Consider the following 16,041-nt stretch of genomic DNA (forward strand, 5'->3'; position numbering starts at 1 on the left):
TTGGGACAGCTTACTTAAAACATGTCACAGTTCTGCAATACCACTACTTCAGAGGTGTCCAACTCTGGCGCTTCAGACGTTCATGAACTACAATTCCCAACAGCCACTGCCAATCGGCCACAACAGCACAGGTTGATGGGAACTACAGCCCATGAACATCTGAAGCACCAGAATTGGACACCCCTGCGCTACCTGAACATGTGCTACTTTGAAGGCACTCATACAATACCAGCCTCCAGGCCATGGGATGTTCAGTTATGGTGACCGAGTTGTGCAGAAGTGCTATCTTGTGACTGGCAGCGTGGTATGTCCTGAGTGCATTGATTATTTCATGCCAGCTCTAACCTTTCCAACTTCCCTAGCTTGCATTAAACAACCAAATTGCACAAAACAAGCTACAGAGCTACCTACAAAAGGTTTGAGCAGTCCACTTGGAAATCAATTCCCAGCAGCGGCCAGTAAGCCATATTAATGTCTCAATTTGAAATGTGAGGTGAGGACTAAAAAAAGAGTAGGGGTGAAGAATCCAGCATAGACTGAGGAGGGGAATATGGATCAACTGCTCGGCATGCAGAAGGTCTCAGGTTCAATCCCCGGCATCTCCAGTGAAAAAAGACCCCATAGAAAGACCTCTGCCTGAGACCCTGGAGAGCTGCTGCTAGTCTGAGCAAACTGTACTGACCTTAATAGACAAAAGGCCAGAATCAGTATAAGACAGTATCTTGTGTGATCATTCATTTGTGTGATCATTCATTTGGTTATTTCATAAACGCCCACTCTATTGGCAATTTAAAAACATACCCCCTTTATTAAATATAATTACACAGGCAGCATTTTACAAACATGTTCCCCTTTATTAACTGTAGATAGATTTGAGTCCAGTAGCACCTTACAGACCAACCAGATTTTTTAGATATAAGCTTTCAAGAGACATCTGCTTTAAAGAGGCATGCGTTTTAAAGAGACCAGGCTATTTTCCTGGGAAACTATCAGAAACACACAAGGAGCCCCAGCCCCTAAATACTCAGGTTGACTGCTGCAGATTTCAAGTCACATGTTGCCTATTCTTGTTTGATGTTTTGCTTTTCCTTCCTGCTGTGACAGAATCAAATAATCACAGGAGGAACACATCAACCACATGACTTCAGGTCACCGGTTGCAGCAGACGAAGTGTCACGACAGCGCACTCTGAACCAAAGCTCCCTCCTTGTATGCTCATCCCAGCTGCCAGAGGACAACAGTGGTGTCCTCCATTTCCCCAGGACCCATGCAACACTGCCAGTTAAGTAATGAAACACCCCTATGGATACCTTCAGGTACTAAAGCAGATCAGGTAAGCTGACTCAACACTAGGGAAGAAACAGCTTACAGGGGAGAGAGCCCAGGTGAACAAAGCTCTGCCAATCAAATTGAAAATCTCCCAACTTGTACCTCCAGCTTGTGGCTACAGAATCTGGGTCACACACATCTGAACAGCACATAGCTTTGGACCCTGTCTACTAGTACAGAAATCTGGGGTCTGTTACGTGACAGTACCCAGCACTGGAACTAGCTTTAACCCATTATATAATAATATAATTAGAACCTACTGACTTTTTGCTTCCAGCACATTTTGCAAGTTTTCTACAGCTCCATTATTGTGGTGACAAAACAGTGATTGCGCTCCCTTCTGCATTCCCTGCTCTCAAACAAGCAGTGAAAGGTAAAAATACCTGCCTGTATTTCTGAACTTCACTAACATCCAATCAAAATGAAAGGTCAACAGGCACATTGTCAGAGTATAGCAATACCTCACTGAGCATATTGTGTGCTGGAGCAGATCAGTGTGATCTAACTGACAGCTCACCTGGCTGATGCAAGAGGCAGTGAGCTGGACCAAACTAGATCAAACCGGTTTCTACAGGACTATGTGACCTTTACACTGATTGGTCAATGCTTGTATATATACTGAATAGATGTGACTGTGTGCTACTGGTTAGGGCAGGGGTCCCCAAACTACGGCCCGGGGGCCAAATGTGGCCCCCTGAAGGCATTTATCCGGCCCACCAGGCATGGCGGAGATGGCTCCATTCATATGCAGTGGGGGCTTGAGGGAGAGGAGGAACCGGCCCCAACGGTTGTTTATTTATTTATTTATTTATTTTTTCGATTTATTATACCGCCCCATCCCCGTAGGGCTCTGAAGATTGCAGTTGATTGCAGTTACATGATGGCATCCCCAAATTTCCATGGATTTTCGGACCCAGAGTTGGAAACCTTACATGTGGCAACGCCTGCTCCGCCCTTCCCTCTCGGCTACTCCATGTGTTGCTCTCAGGCTTTCTGTTCCGCCTCACTCCCATTGGCATCAGCCAGGCTGGCGAATCACTCGCTGGCTGCTAGGGAGGAAAGAACCCAGGAAGATACCTGATCCTGGGTTAGATGGAATGCTTCATTGGGAAAGTTCTGCTTTTTTTTTTACAGGGGAAGGTATTCCACAGCCTCCCCAACAATATTTGGAGCCCACCCTGTACTTGACATACTTTGGTCACTGTTCTAAAAATAGACCATGACAGAAAGGCTGAAAGGTGAAATCAAACATTTTACAATCATCTGTGCATAGGAATTTGTTCATAGTTTTTTTTAGTCCGGCCCTCCAACAGTCTGGGGGACAATGAACTGGCCCCCTGTTTCAAAAGTTTGGGGACCCCTGGGTTAGGGTATTCTATGTTGGCGTAGCATGCTGTCCATTTGTTCCTTGCTTCTGTAAATACTTGCATATAGCTGCACTATACATAAACTGCACTTAACTGAAGAGTAACTACTTCTTGTGGTGTTTTGCTATCGTGGTGTTGCAACTGAGTGCCAAAGCTGTTTACTCCTACTCTCGGTAACAGGCCTACCGCTGTGCCACGGGTCTACTCGCTAACACAAATGACAAAACCTTTTGAGTGTTTTGGTTCCCCCTTGCCTCAGAAGTTCTTAAAGATACAGTAGAGTCTTATTCATTTACAGAGCTGTTGACAGAGCCTTTGCTCCCTCCAAGATTTAGATACTCACACTCCGGAACAGAGACATTATGAAGGTTGTTCCCAATCAGCCGGGACTGAAATCCAGAGCTGAAAAAGCCATCACCAGGCCCACTGGGAAAGAACAAAGTATACACAAATCATATCTATATGGAGACAAATGGGCAGAATTTTGGCATGTAATTTAATAAGGAAATGTAACAGTGCTGGTCCATCAGAAAGCACGCAGGAAGGAAGATCGCAATTTCCTTAAATGCATATGAAGATCTACATCAGCTGACAGATAACCAAGCAACCTTCAGGGCCAGTACTTGATGAGTTCATGAACTAAACAGGACACTGTGCTCAAAGTACAGAACAAGTAGAGCTCTAGGGGAAATACTAATTCTAATCCTTGGTGTGGAGTCTCCCCAGAGATATTTTTCTACTCTTGTGATTGTGACTCAGTGACTTTGACAGGTTGGGAACCTTCCTACACTATTGTAGAAGAGTGACATCCCTTCATTAATGGTCTACAGGTTTGAGGAGCAAATATGAATATTGCATATATAGTAAAAGTCCACATTCAATGACTATTGATAATTACAACAGGGAGAATAGGCAGGAGAAAGATTAATGTCAGTTCCTCCCCTGGTTACACCCCCAGACTGCCCCCTCTACACCAGCAGGGGTGGCAAAGGCACAGGCTTGCTGGTGTAGCGTCCTGTGCTGTGTCCCACCGCAGGGAGGGCTGCGGTATCTGCACATGTACAGATCAGCTTCTCCACTGGGGCCAATGCCCCAGGGAGGGCAAATCCACCAGCGCAGCCGCTCCCACCAGCAGATTAGGCCCCCACCTTTGGATCAGGCTCTAAGGCTTGTTTCAGTCATTATGCGAAATTATTATCTGAGCTCCAAATATACACAAAAGTCACAGTTTAAGTCTCCTTGCCTGCTTTCATGTCTGCCTGCAAAGCTCCTCCAGTCCCTATGCCCAGTGGCCTTCAACAGCTGTAATTTCAGTTGGTCAATTCAGTCACTGCAACAAACAGCAACCAGTTTTGGATTGCCAGTTGCATGCAAATCATGGTGGGTCAATGTGATGTCTGATTTGAGTCAATGTTGCCGTCTTCGTGACAATCTAGATTACAATGTTTTTTTTTAATTTGTGACAATGCGATACAATTAAAAGTAAAGAAACTATATATATCGAAGCTATACATATCGAAAGACATCTGGCTGGTCTCTACTAGGGCTAGGGCTTTTACAGCCCTGGCCCGGCTCTGGTGGAACAGGCTCCCAAAGTAGACCAGGGCCCTGCGGGATTTACAATCTTTTCGCAAGGCCTGTAAAACAGACCTGTTCCGCCAGGCATTTGGCCAGCCGGGTTGATTGAGACCCCATGCGATCCTGGCCTCCAGTGGGCTTGGGGTGGGGGGTGGAGTTGGGGAGCTTTTATCACCATCATTTACAGTTTTATAGTTAAAGTTTCGTTAAAAATTTATTACTGGTGTTTTACATGGTTTTTAATTGAAATAATTTTAATGTTTTAAAGTTTTATGTTGTACACCACCCGGAGCCCTTCAGGGGAGGGAGGTTTATAAATCAATTGAAGAAAACAAACAAACAAAGGCAAATTTTCTTTCTGGATTGGGAGAGAAGCAAGGTGAAATACCTTCTGTTTAACACTGCAAAATGAACGGCAAACTGAGCTGTGTAGAGGGCAAGAGGCAGCAGAATGAGGCAGAGGACACGAGCCAGGAAGTGCTTCGCCAGAACGACCTGCAGCAAACAATTCAGAACAGTTGGAAGAACTTTGAAGCAGGACTCCCATCTCATTGAGGTCCTTGTACACATCACCCAAGCACACAAAACCCAGCACAACTCTACATGTTTACATACTTCATGCAAGATTAGTAGAGGAACAAATCAAAGCAACCTTGTCCTTTCTCAAGGTGTCAGAAGCAATGCCCAGGCCTTTCCAAACAATCAGCTTCACAGTATTTAATCAAAAGTTTACTCCGTGAACTTCATACATTGTAGGGCCAGAGTATTTAACTAATTAACTCTATAAGCTTAGAACCCATTACTTGGAAGCAACTGGTCCAAAATAGCTGCATTGTAAAGTAACTGTAGAGATGCAAGGCAATCTGCAGAGGAAAATTAAAATAGTCCCATCCCACCACCGCTCAAGCTTTTGCCTGTAAGTTAAGCAGGAAGAGTGGATCTCAGTATTTCTGCAAAATTCCAACAAAAAGAGATTCTACAAGATTACCACCTGCCAGCTCCCTTCCTCACCCAACTCACACAATCAGTCAGTTCAGGCAAGATTAATACATACGCAAACCAATCCTATCCTTGTCTCGAGCCAGTTTAATTTAGCAGTTAGATCCAAGAGGCCAAGTTTGAATCCTACTCTACCATGGGGATATTTCAGTAGTCTAATCTGGAAGCAAGTCAAATTGTGTTCAGCAAGGCTTATTCCCAAAGCAAATGTGCAAAGATTACCCAGTCCCCAATTGTCTGCTGAAGTCATTGCTCATCCTTTGATTCTGCAATATTGCATTGTTAGCATTTTGCTGTAGTTCTCATGCAAATTAAAGAAAAGATCACAGCACGCCATTAAAGTATACTGAACAACAATCTAGTATGAAGAATCTCTTATAGAAAAAACATGTGCAAAACATTAATTTTCTGGTTTATGTTTTCCTAATTTTAGTGCTTATTTACTACAACCAAGGAAGGGTTAGTAATCAATACATTATTTCACCAGCTCCTCTTCTGTTTCGTGTGGAGCTCTGCTTGCACGAACGGAACTGAAATTACTTTGCAACCATCTGCAAGCAGTAGGCTTAAGGATGACGGATTTGTCCCATTTCAAATGCAATTAACTGAGTTGACATTAGAAAACCCTTTTCAGAAGATGGACCTCTGTATCTTTGTAGCGCACACTGACTTAATTTAATCAGGAAAAAACAAACCGTGTAGAAAAAAGAAAACCACGCTTACCAAATATAAAAACGGTAAGTGAAATAAATTGGATTTTGAAACTTCAAAAGCAGTCTGAGAAGACAACTGCAGAAGAATTTATAACACCTCTGTGATGATGAGCTTGAACAAACAGCACTGTGACAGGCTACAAAGCCCATTTCCTTGCTATTAATGGGGTACAGATTTAATACCATGTATCCCTTAGGTCAGCATGTGTCATATTTGATGTGTCCCAAAAGAGTGACTTGGAATAATTTAAGCCCCTTCTCCAAAGGCAATTGGTACTTGGGCAAATTATTTGAAGCCTCGGCCGGGGGAGGGGGGGGATCCTTCTTAGTGCAAAACTGAATAGATCTGCAGTTTTCTTTATCTTCAAAAAAGCAGCTCAGCCTGCAGAAGCTGAGAAACCCATCACGCACAGCTCTAAGCCAGGAGCTGGCCATGATGCATTGTGTGCCAAAATCCATCTGAAGTCTATGAACCACATCACTAAACTGAAGGTCAAAACAGCATCAACCTTCCCCCATCACAACAAATTAGACACGCCATCAAAGGCCTCCAACAAACATTGTCTTATAGGAAAACTATCTGCAGAACTCTACAGCATAGACTCAAGCTAATCAGCGGCAACACTAGAAACAGCCGCAGAAATAAAAAATTTAAAATAATTTGCGCAGCCCTGTTAAATATGCAGCCCAGACAGAAGCCTGGCATTCTGCAAAAACTGACGTTCAAATTAATGTGATGTTCACATTAAGACTGATATATACCAAACATACTATCTAGGGTCTATTATAGCAACCACTGGCTACAGCAACAGCAATACTATCTCAACCTTCCTCCCTACTGGCCCATCGTGCAAAACAGCAAACATCAAACACTTACCAGCGAGAGACTGAGGTCTCCTAGCAGCCCCCAAAGGTCATATATTGTATTCAATCCGACCAGGAGGACCACAAAAAGGCCGACAAATTTCACCCCCATTGCACCCGCAAGGTTTATTCCAGTCAAACACAGCCAGAACCACCAGGGGGCAGAAAAAGGCCTGAAAGACATAGGATTTTAAAAACTTCTTGCTGAAAGCAAACTTTTGGAAGCAGCTCTCTGAATCATAGAATCTTACACCTCAAAGCAAGAGATACTTTCTACCTAAAGGATCATTGACAGAGAAGGCAAAAAGCCTTTGGCAATGTGCCACACTTTCCACATAACGCATTTAAGAACAGGAAATTCAGGAATAGTCTAGGAAATGTTGAGAAGAGAAATCTTAACACCCTAAAGCAGTGGTTGTCAACCTTCCTAATGCCGCAACCCTTTAATACAGTTCCTCATGTTGTGGTGACCCCCAACCCTAACATTTATCCATTTTACAGATGGAGAACACTGATGCAGAGAGTCTTAGGCGACTCCTGTGAAAGGGTTGCTCAACCTCCAAAGGGGTCGCGACCCACAGGTTGACAACCGCTGCCCTAAAGGAAGGATGGCTGCATTAGACAAATAATGCCTCATCAAGGAAGATAAAATCTCTCTAGAATCTCCTGTGGAGCAAGCCAGTTTGGAGATAATATATGTACCCCCATCTCATTAATGGGGAGAAAAGTAACCAGGGAAGTGATTATCAAGGAAATAGACTTTCTTTTATATATAAGGAAGGAAAACCTTTCCAAGTACAAAATGCTCGCATTCTTTCCCCTTATGTTCAGCCTGGGGGTACATTCCCTCATATGTAAGAATGCACAAGTCCGGTCAAGGAAATCCATGGCCATTTTGGTTGTGGGATTCATTTCAAATTTTTAATGACAATTTCCTATACGGAAACTTTCACCCTATGTTCTTAGAAGTCTCTCTCTCTAATGTATCTTTTGGCCTCTTCTGGCCTTGGGCCTGTATCCAGCATGCACTTGAAATGGCAGCCTTTCGTGCCAGTTATGATAATTTGTTAATTTGCAATGACAGCAATAGTAGGAAACATAGCACGCTTCTGCATAAACCTGTGTCTCGCAGAGGAGGGATGGTCAGCCAGCCGCCTGGCAAACTAAGCTTTCCTGCATCAGCAAATATGCCACAGCAATAACACAAATGGTTCAATTAAAATAAACAAGGTTTCTGCCATTTTTCATAGAAGAAATTAAAACACATAATAATTTAGAATATTTTAAATAGTGAAGTAATTTATTAATCCAGAGTAGAGCAATCGAACTGCAGGTCGACTGAGTTTACAGCAACATGTCACAAAGCATCCTGGCATCCTCTTCCCAAAAACCTAACAGACACAAAAGATCGACAGGATGCTGCACCATGCAGCTTGCCTCTTTAACCAGACAATTTTTTTCTTCCTTTTATTGTTTAGTACATTTTGATCTATCCCTCCCTCCAAGGAGCTCAGAATGGAGTACTCCTTTCTTCCGTCCTTTCGTCTCTCCAACATCACTGAGAAGTATGTTAGGTAGAGAGAGATGAATCCTTCCTCTATCATACTACTTCATAGCCCTTCCCGCTCTCTTGTCTAAATAATGAAATAATCAACCATTGATCAACTTACCTGGCTGCACAGGAATTATACTTGACCATACTGAATACAGCTCCCATGAGAAAGAACATCAGAATGGGATCAAGCAGAATGTACTGTGAAAGTGTAATGCACCCTGTATCTGAAAAAGAGAAGGAAGTATAAAGCTGTTGTTCCTAAATGGTTTACACAATTTCTAAATGCTCCATCAAGCAATATCATATTGAACTTTAGAAATAACAGCAAATCAAAACTATTAATTACAGAACCAGAAAACTTGAAGGTACTTCTTTGTGATGGTTAATTGCTAAAAATTCTGAAACTGTAGGAGGGGGAAATGCCACCAACAGATTTCAGGAAGCTCACTGTAACACTGAAGAAGCAGGTGAACGGACAGATTCACACAATGTGGGTAAAGACCAGTTCATCAATGTGATCTGCCACATTCAGATTTCACATGTGCAGAGTGACAAATGCTCCTAGAACCGTGGTGGCGAACCTTTGGCACTCCAGATGTTATGGACTACAATTCCCATCAGCCCCTGCCACCATGGCTGGGGGTGGGGGGGGGGGGGGGTGGGGGGGGGGGGGGGTGGGGGGGGGGGGGGGTGGGGGGGGGGGGGGGTGGGGGGGGGGGGGGGTGGGGGGGGGGGGGGGTGGGGGGGGGGGGGGGTGGGGGGGGGGGGGGGTGGGGGGGGGGGGGGGTGGGGGGGGGGGGGGGTGGGGGGGGGGGGGGGTGGGGGGGGGGGGGGGGGGGGGGGGGGGGGGGTGGGAGAGAAGGGGGGGGGGGGGTGGGGGGGGGGGGGGGGGGGGGGGGGGGGGGTGGGGGGGGGGGGGGGTGGGGGGGGGTTGGGGGGTGGGGGGGGGGGGGGGGGGGGGGGGTGGGGGGGGGGGGGGGGGGGGGTGGGGGGGTGGGGGGGGGGGGGGGGGTGGGGGGGTTGGGGGGGGGGGGGGGGTGGGGGGGGGAAGCCCCTGCCAGCATGGCCAATTGGCCATGCTGGCAGGGGCTGATGTGATTTGTAGTCCATGAACATCTGGGGAGCCGCAGGTTGCAGACCCCTGCTCTAGTTGCTTAAGAAGACCGATAACAATCTCACCCCTCTCATTCCTATATAGTTGTGTTCTTCATATTTGTCTCCTGGCTTCTGGAAAGGAAATGTCCCATTGTAACCACTCAGGTAGCCAGCCAGTCCTATTAGCATCTAAGGAAGAAAAAAAGGGGAAAAAATCTCATCAAGCTAGCTCAGTAGATGCAGAATGTTATATCAAAAGATATTACCGATATTCAGAAGTTTTAGTTTGCTGTTTGAACAGTCCCATACATATGCAACAATCATCCCAGCATATATGAAAACCACTCATTTATTATAACGTTTACTGTCACTTTACTTAATTAGGACCAAAACATCTATTTTTTTCACATGTATTTTCATATAAAATTACCTGCAGGCAACCATGACAAAAATATTAGAAAGGTTCATGGAGCAAGTGGCAGTCTGAAGTGATCCACTTGACTTCACCCAGAAGAACCACCACCAGAACAAGCATGGGTGCAGTTAAAATGTTTACTGGAAATGAAATTATATCAGCATGAAGACACTCCACAACTAAGGCACTTTACTGGATTTCAAAACATGAAAGAATTGAAGATAGTTGCGTACCTTCCCCAGAGGTGGATGGACATCAAAGAAAAAGGTTCGATTAATGTAATAGCTTCCCATCTTTCCAAAGTGTGTTTCATCCCAACTGTGAAAAGGGGGGAAAGTCATTATTATTAGTGACAAGGATAACTAGCTGCCTATATCTTTGCTACCCCTACCCCTACTTTGCTACCCCTACTTGGCTCAGCATAATAACTATCAGATGCCAGCATGGAAGGGGGGCATTCCCAGGGGTGGAGCCAATGTTAGTCAGCTTTTTACCTGGGGTTTAGGGCTAAGAGCCTTATAGAGGGCTTTCCGGCAGGGAATTTTAAAAAAAGTTTTTCCAGCCTCCCTGTGCTACCCTCTGGGGATGGCAGCACAGCAGCGGAGCCGTCCCCGGTCACTTCAGTCTTTGGATCAAGCTGTTACAGCCCAATCTGGGAAGGCAAAGTGACTCCTGGAATTAGTGCAGGCCTAGGCTGGAGGATTTGCCCCACCTGGCACAGTTACCCTGGCAGAGGGGCAAATATGTTGGAAGGCAGCTGAAACAGCCTTCCTGAACGCCTAGATATGGCGATGTCACCAGCCTCATCAGCATGGCGGGGGCATGGCAGAGGCATTCCTGGGGGTGGAGATGATATTGGTCAGCTTCCTCTCCAGGTTTGTGGCCATTCATGCTGTGGCCTGGGACATGGACAAGCCCCATGGAGGACTTTCTGGCAACAGGGTTGGGGGGGGGGTGCGTTTCACCCTTGCCGCACTGCCAGAAAGTCCTCTGGAGGCAGCATGGTGGTGCTGCAATGGCATCATTGGTTGCGTTGTTAGTCACTAAAATCCCCAATTCTGAATACACTAAAAAGTGATTAACTAGGCCTCATCCCGTCTGCCAAGTGGGCGACAAATATAGGTGTGCTTAACGTTTAATGATATTATACAAGAAAGAAAAATAAATGTTCAGAGGTGGCTGATATGTCATCCATTTCTCAATCTGTTGGTACTATAAAAAGTCATACATCATTCTTTTTTGTCCCGGATAACTACAATAAATCATGGGTACAGACACACAGGAAATGCTGTGGAAACTGTAGACAGAGATTGGAGGTAAGATTTTTGCTGTTCAACCCTATCCACTCCCGAGAGCTGAACAGAACAGCAACAGAGGAGCACTGAATTGCTTCCCAGTTTCTCCTTTAAACCTATCCAGCCAGAAGCCTTCAGAACCCTGGTGCAAGGAATTTAGTCAGTGCAACCAAACCCTTGCACAGATCCTAAATCCATAGTCCCAAATCTAACAAGTCAGCTTCATGTAGAGTCAGTCACACTATCTGCATATGTCTGGCTGATTCGTCTCTCAGAAATGACTGTCCAAAAAACGCTCCTACTGAAAAAGGGTGACCTGGGCTGAGGTAGCAACAATCAAAGAAAAAGTAGTAGATGTAGGAGTAGTTTGGATTTATACCCTACCTTTCTCTTCTGTAAGGAGACTCAAGGTGGCCTACAAGCTCCTTTCCCCTCCTCTCCCCACAACAGACACCTTGTGAGGTAGGTGGGGCTGAGAGCTTTCCAAAGAACTGTGACTAGCCCAAGGTCACCCAGCAGGAATACAGGAGTGTGGAAACACATCTGGTTCACCAGATAAGCCTCTGCCACCCAAGTGGAGGAGTGGGGAATCAAACCCGGTTCCAGATTAGAATCCACCTGCTCTTAACCACCACACCACGCTGGTTCTCAGCAGAAAGAGGGACTTGGTTCAACTAGTAGTAGGAAGAGGAACTTGGTTAAGCTAATAAATGTAAAGATGCACTTTGAAAACTTAAGCATTCATTCAAAACATGAGTTTACCTTTGATCCACTGCTCACTTGTACCACAGATTAGAACTGTTGCTAAAGATGCTTTCTATCAATTGTTCAACACCTTCACTTAGCCAGTGACACTCACTCCATGGTTCATGGAGAACCACGTTCACAATTACCATCAGCCACGTGACCACCCTACGGCCTGTGTGCCATATTATATGATATAATAAATACTATTAACCTTTTAAATTAACAAACACAGTTTTGGAGGGGATGCAGGCTAATAAACTGAAGATTAATCCTGACAAGATGCAAGAGATACAGGTGAACAGAAATTCTGAGCCTGGATTTAAGGTTTTCTCCATTCTGGATGACCTTGTGATTATAAGGAACCAATCTGTAGTGCTCCTGGACCTAGGACTACTGTAGGCAAGAAGTGGCAACTGTGGCCAAGAGTGCCTTTCACCAGCTTCAACTGGTCATTCAGCTGCAGCCTTTCCTGGACAGAAAAGACCCAAGAACTGCGGTGCATGTTCTGGTGACATTCTGATTAGATTACTGCAATGCACTTTATGTGGGTCTGCCCTTGAAAAGGGATCAGAAACTTCAACTGGTACAAAATGCTGCAGACATAATGTTGACTGAAGTGGGGCGCAGGAGCCGTGACACTCCAGTCTTACCCTACCCACACTGGCTTCCAATTTGTTCTTAGGCACAATTCAAGTTGCTGGTTTTGACTTTCAGAGTCCCATTTGGTATGGAACCAACACTCTGTAGAACCATCTAATCCCTTATGTTCCAGCCTGATTGTTACGGCTGTCTTCAGAGACCCTGATTCAGGTGTCCACACCTTCTGAAATTAAGCAGATGGCGACTTCGAAGACTGCCTTCTTGGTCACGGCACCAAATCTGGGGAACTCTCACCGGGGGGAGATTTGTCTGCCCCTTCTGTTCTGATTTGTCTGCCTCTTCTGCCCCTTTTTGTTTCATTTGCCATTCCTTCAGTGACCCCATCTTCCTAGTCAATGTTTTGTATGCATTTTAACTCTTTTGGAAGTCTTTTTTTTAAAAGAGGTACATTTGGGAGAGGAATTTATATTGATGGTTCTATAAAGCTTATTGTCAAAGGCTTTCATGGCCGAAATCAGCTGGTTGCTGTAGGTTTTCCGGGCTGTGTGCCTGTGGCCTGTTAGTTTTTGCTCCTAGGAAAACCCACAATGGCCAGTTTTAGAAGTACTTCAACATGTGTTTTAAATCGCATCCTGCCTTGACAGCCCATGTAGGGCAGAAAGGTCAGATAGAAATCTTGTAAGTAAATAAGAATTTTTACCCACAACTGTTGAACCATGGCCAACCCTTGCCTATTTGAAGTGAGGGGAAAAGGTTTTTCCATCTGCCTTCCCGCTGTTTCCTCAGCATGAGGCACTCCAAATCAGACAGCCAAGGCAGCCAGATGACGGAAAGTTGGCCATGCTGAAGGCAGAGTAAAACCACCACCCAGGCCCGTTTGTTCTTTGCCAGACCAAGCAAAAGCTATACAACTGTTCATCCCCGTATCTACCCACAGAACCTCACAACTTAGCACTTCAAAACTGGACTCTACACATGCCAAGTCAACACGTGTCCACCAGCTGAGAAAGCCAGTGTAAAGAAAATCCGAAGAAGCTCCTTTCTTTCAGCCGGATGAAAGAATAGGGAAGGAACACCTTTTCCTCTCCTCATCAGCAATGCTTGGGAAACCAGTTGAAGTAGGGCAGCCCTGCCATAACTGGGCAGGCAAAAGAGCACGCTGCTGACAGACACGGGCGCAACGCTGGGCAACAGGTCCCCTCCCAGCCTTGTGAACAACCTCACCGGGTTCCAAGGTGCATCTTTCTTCCCCACAAGCCCCGCCCAAAGCGACCAAGCCCCGCCCCCGTCGCCATGGCACCGTGGCCCCTCACCAGACGTGCGGCGGCTCCTGCAGGCGGTAGAAGCGGGTAACAAAACTTAGCAAAGTGACGAGGCCCAGTGGGGTCCAGAACCAGCCGGGACTCCGGAGCGGCGAGGAAGCCGGCGCGGGCGGACTCGCCAGTTTGAGGGTCCTTCGTTGCCGCAGGCCCAGCACGGCCGGGCAGGTGTTGTTCGCCGCCAGCGGCATTCGCGCCCTGACCGGCGGCGCCTCCTGCCGGCGCCCCTTAGTCTGTGCCCAAAGCACTATGGGAGGTAGAGTCCTGGTTAAGGGGCATGATGGGAAAAGTAGTTCGGCCTTTCGGAGCACGTGACAGACCTGGGGGTCGAATTGAGGGGCTTTCATGGCTTGACGGGTAATGTAGTTTTCATGGCTCCAGAAAGGAAAGGCTCTCCCAAATACATCTCAGAGCGCCAAAGAAGAAAGCAGGTGTCCTCCTCTGACTTTACTCACATCAGAGGAAGGGATTCAAAGTGCCTCAATGGCCCGCAGGTGCAGAATAATTCACTTTCAAGGCACTTTTCAAGGCTGGATTTTACTGTGCAGGATAGCAAAATCCACTTGCAATCAATTCTGAAAGTGGATTGAAAGTGAATTATTTTGCATGTGCGGAAGGGGCCAATGAAAGGGAAAGGGAAGACTTTGACAAGTCTCTCAAAGGAACAGAAATTATTAAGTATATCATGGAGGGAGCATCTATTTCTGTCATTCCCCCAGCCACCCAAAAGGGCCTGTTGCAACATCTCTACTCTTTGCCACGCTCATTAAAAGGGAGCAGGTAATATTCCTTTGCTCCTGTGTCTTAGAACATGAAGTCTGCTGGATGTCCATCTAGTCCAGCATACAGCAACCAGTCAGTTAGAGGACTGAACAAGAAGGACTGCTGCTGTATCCCAGCACTGATATTCAGAGGTCTGCTACTTCTGCGTATAGAGCTTTCCTTCACTCACCATGGCTAGTAGCCATTGATGGACTTTTCCCGAATCTTTCAAAGCTATCTCCATTTGTGGCCATGTATAGCCTCACTGGCAGTAAATTCCACAACTTAACTACTTGTTGCTGGGTAATTTTTTAAAATTTTTGCCTGTTTTGATCTTATTCCCCAGCAATCGGGTATCCTTGAGTTCTAGTGTTATGGGAGAGGGTGATAAATCATCTATCCCTCTACTTAATTTCTACTGTAAGCTTACTCAGGAGTCTTTGGTGCATGCATTTTGAAAGTCCAAGTCTATGATATCTAGTGGATCACCCATATCCACATAGTTTACCTGCTCAAAAAGGTTTGTGAGGCAAGATTTCCCTTTCCAGAAACTATGCTGGTTTTCTCTGTGCAGACTTTGTTCCATGATATACTTAATAATTTCTGTTTCTTTAAGGGACTTGTCAAATTCTTCCCCTTGCCTTTCATTGTGGCACTTTGAATCTCTTCATCTGATGTGATTAAAGTCAGAGGAGGCCACCTGCTCTCTTTGATGTTCTGAGATAGTACACTGGCCACAACAGAAAATGTATCTGGGAGATCCAGGTTTACATTCCCATTTGTGCCTTGGAAGTTTGCTGGGTGACCTTGAGCCAGTCACACTCTCTCAGTGTAACCTACTTCACAGGGTTGTTGTGAGGATAAAATGGAGAAGAGAATGGTGTGAACCACTTTGGGTCCCAGTTGAAAAGAAAGTTGAGCTTTGCATGAATTGAGCCATGCATGAATTAAATAAATAAATAAATGTACACAGATCATCTTTTGTGATTTTGCAAGTAACTTTGTAATGCTGGCTTTTGACTGACAAGCTGAAAAATTGTGACCAGTGGCTGCCACCTCTGAAATGCTCTTTTGAAAACCAATTGTTAAATTTTCATTTTCCGAGTCTTTTGTAATCTGGTTTCGATAGTGTCATCCAGATTTTTTCTGACTAGAATGCAATTGCCACAATGCATATATCTCTTTTAATTAAACAAGATTTTGCTTTAAATTTTGCTGTAAATTCTCTATAACTGCTCTGAGTCCAAGGAACAGTGCAGGTTGCCAATTAATTGAAAGATACTATTAGCAACGTAATGTTCATTCCTGGTGGTGTACCTTCGGGACCCCCTCACAACTGAGAAAAGTTTTAGGAGACGGCAAAGCAGCTGGAACTACAACTCCCAGAATCCCGTTAACTCTAT

General features: G+C 45.5%; 1 protein-coding gene across 1 annotated transcript in view; it reads right to left on the minus strand.

Moving 5' to 3' along the window:
- Positions 1–14,102, minus strand: part of POMT2 (protein O-mannosyltransferase 2) — a 37,335-nt gene extending 23,233 nt beyond the window's left edge. The window contains 7 exon segments of the mRNA XM_048485902.1: positions 3,040–3,122; positions 4,663–4,769; positions 6,864–7,023; positions 8,521–8,716; positions 9,554–9,689; positions 10,149–10,233; positions 13,871–14,102. Coding sequence (XP_048341859.1) covers positions 3,040–3,122; positions 4,663–4,769; positions 6,864–7,023; positions 8,521–8,716; positions 9,554–9,689; positions 10,149–10,233; positions 13,871–14,067 — 964 coding nt within the window. The 5' untranslated portion in view covers positions 14,068–14,102.
- Positions 14,103–16,041: the final 1,939 nt, after the last annotated feature.

The sequence above is a fragment of the Sphaerodactylus townsendi genome, linkage group LG02 (assembly GCF_021028975.2).
Source record: "Sphaerodactylus townsendi isolate TG3544 linkage group LG02, MPM_Stown_v2.3, whole genome shotgun sequence".
Classification (NCBI taxonomy): Eukaryota; Metazoa; Chordata; class Lepidosauria; order Squamata; family Sphaerodactylidae; genus Sphaerodactylus; species Sphaerodactylus townsendi.